This window comes from Mastacembelus armatus, chromosome 14 (assembly GCF_900324485.2).
Source record: "Mastacembelus armatus chromosome 14, fMasArm1.2, whole genome shotgun sequence".
NCBI lineage: Eukaryota > Metazoa > Chordata > Actinopteri > Synbranchiformes > Mastacembelidae > Mastacembelus > Mastacembelus armatus.
The window spans coordinates 24591251-24595990 of NC_046646.1; the positions used below are offsets into that span (position 1 = coordinate 24591251).

A 4740-nucleotide genomic window follows, 5' to 3' on the forward strand; every position below is an offset into this window, starting at 1 on the left:
GTAGTCAACGTCAGCCACCCAGCGGTATATAAAGTACTTCAAATTAGAAGTACATGAGGTAGTTAACATCAGCTACCCAGCGGTATATAAAGTACTTCAAATTAGAAGTACATAAGGTAGTTAACGTCAGCTACCCAGAGGTATATAAAGTACTTCAAATTAGAAGTATATAAGGTAGTTAACGTCAGCTACCCAGCGGTATATAAAGTACTTCAAATTAGAAGTATATAAGGTAGTCAACGTCAGCCACCCAGCGGTATATAAAGTACTTCAAATTAGAAGTACATGAGGTAGTTAACATCAGCTACCCAGAGGTATATAAAGTACTTCAAATTAGAAGTATATAAGGTAGTCAACGTCAGCCACCCAGCGGTATATAAAGTACTTCAAATTAGAAGTACATGAGGTAGTTAACGTCAGCTACCCAGCGGTATATAAAGTACTTCAAATTAGAAGTCTATGAGGTAGTTAACGTCAGCTACCCAGCGGTACATAAAGTACTTCAAATTAGAAGTACATGAGGTAGTTAACATCAGCTACCCAGAGGTATATAAAGTACTTCAAATTAGAAGTATATAAGGTAGTTAACGTCAGCTACCCAGCGGTATATAAAGTACTTCAAATTAGAAGTATATAAGGTAGTCAACGTCAGCCACCCAGCGGTATATAAAGTACTTCAAATTAGAAGTACATGAGGTAGTTAACATCAGCTACCCAGAGGTATATAAAGTACTTCAAATTAGAAGTATATAAGGTAGTTAACGTCAGCCACCCAGCGGTATATAAAGTACTTCAAATTAGAAGTACATGAGGTAGTTAACATCAGCTACCCAGAGGTATATAAAGTACTTCAAATTAGAAGTATATAAGGTAGTCAACGTCAGCCACCCAGCGGTATATAAAGTACTTCAAATTAGAAGTACATGAGGTAGTTAACATCAGCTACCCAGAGGTATATAAAGTACTTCAAATTAGAAGTATATAAGGTAGTCAACGTCAGCCACCCAGCGGTATATAAAGTACTTCAAATTAGAAGTACATGAGGTAGTTAACATCAGCCACCCAGCGGTATATAAAGTACTTCAAATTAGAAGTACATGAGGTAGTTGACATCAGCTACCCAGCGGTATATAAAGTACTTCAAATTAGAAGTATGTAAGGTAGTCAACGTCAGCCACCCAGTGGTATATAAAGTACTTCAAATTAGAAGTACATGAGGTAGTTAACATCAGCTACCCAGCGGTATATAAAGTACTTCAAATTAGAAGTACATAAGGTAGTTAACGTCAGCTACCCAGAGGTATATAAAGTACTTCAAATTAGAAGTATATAAGGTAGTTAACGTCAGCTACCCAGCGGTATATAAAGTACTTCAAATTAGAAGTATATAAGGTAGTCAACGTCAGCCACCCAGCGGTATATAAAGTACTTCAAATTAGAAGTACATGAGGTAGTTAACATCAGCTACCCAGAGGTATATAAAGTACTTCAAATTAGAAGTATATAAGGTAGTCAACGTCAGCCACCCAGCGGTATATAAAGTACTTCAAATTAGAAGTACATGAGGTAGTTAACATCAGCTACCGAGAGGTATATAAAGTACTTCAAATTAGAAGTATATAAGGTAGTTAACGTCAGCTACCCAGCGGTATATAAAGTACTTCAAATTAGAAGTATATAAGGTAGTTAACGTCAGCTACCCAGCGGTATATAAAGTACTTCAAATTAGAAGTATATAAGGTAGTTAACCTCAGCTACCCAGTGCTATATAAAGTACTTCAAATTAGAAGTATATAAGGTAGTTAACGTCAGCTACCCAGGAGTATATAAAGTACTTCAAATTAGAAGTATATAAGGTAGTTAACGTCAGCTACCCAGTGGTATATAAAGTACTTCAAATTAGAAGTATATAAGGTAGTTAACGTCAGCTACCCAGCGGTATATAAAGTACTTCAAATTAGAAGTATATAAGGTAGTTAACCTCAGCTACCCAGTGCTATATAAAGTACTTCAAATTAGAAGTATATAAGGTAGTTAACGTCAGCTACCCAGGAGTATATAAAGTACTTCAAATTAGAAGTATATAAGGTAGTTAACGTCAGCTACCCAGTGGTATATAAAGTACTTCAAATTAGAAGTATATAAGGTAGTTAACGTCAGCTACCCAGCGGTATATAAAGTACTTCAAATTAGAAGTATATAAGGTAGTTAACGTCAGCTACCCAGGAGTATATAAAGTACTTCAAATTAGAAGTATATAAGGTAGTTAACCTCAGCTACCCAGTGCTATATAAAGTACTTCAAATTAGAAGTATATAAGGTAGTTAACGTCAGCTACCCAGGAGTATATAAAGTACTTCAAATTAGAAGTATATAAGGTAGTTAACGTCAGCTACCCAGTGGTATATAAAGTACTTCAAATTAGAAGTATATAAGGTAGTTAACGTCAGCTACCCAGCGGTATATAAAGTACTTCAAATTAGAAGTATATAAGGTAGTTAACCTCAGCTACCCAGCGCTATATAAAGTACTTCAAATTAGAAGTACATAAGGTAGTTAACAGCTTCAGTTTGTGAACACTCAGAAACAACAAGGCTTCATATCTAAAGAGCAGGTCCAAACATATCTATAGTCCTAATCATACGCACATACTGAGATCTAACAACATACCTTGCACTAAAAAGGCAGCATAAGACCGTGGTTAGTTCAATGACCTTCAAATAACAAGGAAATAAACATCACTAAACTCCATGATGACAGTAAAGACAGAGGGAGGTTTGAGTCTTAAATCCTTTGTACAAAAATGGAAGTGAAGCTGTGAATCTGTCAGACTGACATGAACAGGGAATCTCATTATGACAAACAGATAGAGATGGTCAGATAGACCTGGTCCAGTTCTCCCCAGCTCTGTGTGTCTCATACATTTCTATAAAGGACAAGTCAGGTGGTTGTTTCCACATGTCTCCGATCACTTGTCTCTGGCTCTCAGGACCAACCCACTGGTTCTTACTCAACATGGAGACTCCTAAAAACATCTTACAGATAGAAATATAGTTTTGTTTTTAAAGGCCCAGTAAACTGGTTCTGACCTGGTTAAATCCAGCCCCAACATTGTCCTGCTGCTGAAGCTGTGGTGACTCTGGCCCAACATAACACAAGATAATAATCCTGTCAGAGTCAGATATCAGTGACTTTACTTTGTACTGGGGTGTTTTTATATTGTTGTGTCCATGTTTTTGCTTGAAGGACCTGGAGACTTCTGGCTGTTGGAATCCAGGAGACTTTCTGTGAGTCCACCTGCAGCTCTTAACTTCACATCACTCAGAAAATGTTTTGACTTATTGGTAAATAAAACAGACTTAATATTATTCATTCTTTCACAATAAAAGCCTGATAATTTAATTCAATGCTTTCCTCGATTTGAGAGGAATGTTCATTGAAAACCAAAATGATAAACAGTAATTTTACAGACCTACTATGTAAAAGGATAATTACAGTGTTTGCAGTTTGAAATGTAGTCCACATAAAATTGATAGAAAAATAATAACTGTATTGATAATTGACTGTTTTTGTGCAAATGTTGGTTTCCCTCGTTTCAGCCTCTAAATGATCCTAAACCACAAACATCTTTGTGTGTGTGCAGTTGCCTGAAGTAAACAAATTGAAGCGTCACAGGACGTAAGTTTAATTGATAGTGTTTAAATTGTCAGCTGTAGAGCTATGAGGGATGAGGATCCATAAGAAATGTCCTTCAGTCTTCATGCTTTTCTTCATTGTTCCTGTTTAAACTCTGATTTTATCTGTCAGGAAGTTGTAACTGTGTCTGTGTAGAAACACACCGAGCTTCTTTAGTAATAATATCATGCAATAATAAAATAAAAAGAAGATATAAAGCTGAAATCTTATCAGTCAATATCCCATGACAAAATGTCTCCACTCTCCACTTCAACGTTTATCAATAAGTTTTTACAGAAATGTCAGAAGAGAAGCTGAGGATGTTCTCACCAGGCAGGAGGAAGAGGAGAAGAAGAGATGTGATCGACCGACTGCACAGAAGCTTCATCCTGCTCAGATATTGATCCGGTAAATAAGGATTGATTACAACAGCGATGAGCCGGGCTCCGACCGCCGAGTGCAGGGGAGGAAACGCTCTGACGGGGAGAGAGCGAGCAGCTGCTGATGCGGGTCAGTGCCTTCGCTGATGTATGAGGGGTCATCAGTGCCACGCGCAGGCTGGAGGCGGTTTCACTGCAGCTCTGGTGAGTTTTCTCCTCACTGTCAAATGCACCACTTGTTTTCATGTGAACCAACAGAAAAATATCTTTTACCTAATTCAGTTTGTCGAAGGTTCCCATGATGCAGCTGCATAATAAACATGACACATTGATCATAAACTAAGACAAAATCAAAAAGCTCCTTTCCCTCTATAGTACAAGGTTTTTGTAATAAAGGGAGGAAATCAGGGAAAGAAACATTAAAGGGATAAGCTGGTCAGTCTGACGGATCCAACAGGGCTTTTAAAAAGACATCAGGCAGCTTGTCCAGTTAATTAATGATTAAAGAAACAGGTATGACCACTTGTCTGATCGATTGGAGCTTGAACCTTAAACACATCATGTGACCTGTCTTTGTGCAGATGTTGATGAACAATATTGGCCTCCATTATGTTGATCTATGACCATATTCCCATCATCCTCAGCTGTTCAGTGCTAACAAATGTTAGCATGCTAATGTGCTAAA

At 37.4% G+C, this 4740-nt stretch overlaps 1 protein-coding gene across 1 annotated transcript in view; it reads right to left on the reverse strand.

The window, feature by feature from the left end:
- The window catches only part of LOC113142859 (neuronal acetylcholine receptor subunit alpha-9), a 12835-nt gene extending 8772 nt beyond the window's left edge, over positions 1 to 4063 (reverse strand). Inside the window, exon 1 of the mRNA XM_026328181.1 lies at positions 4006 to 4063. Coding sequence (XP_026183966.1) covers positions 4006 to 4063 — 58 coding nt within the window. The remainder of the gene's footprint in view (positions 1 to 4005) is intronic.
- Positions 4064 to 4740: the final 677 nt, after the last annotated feature.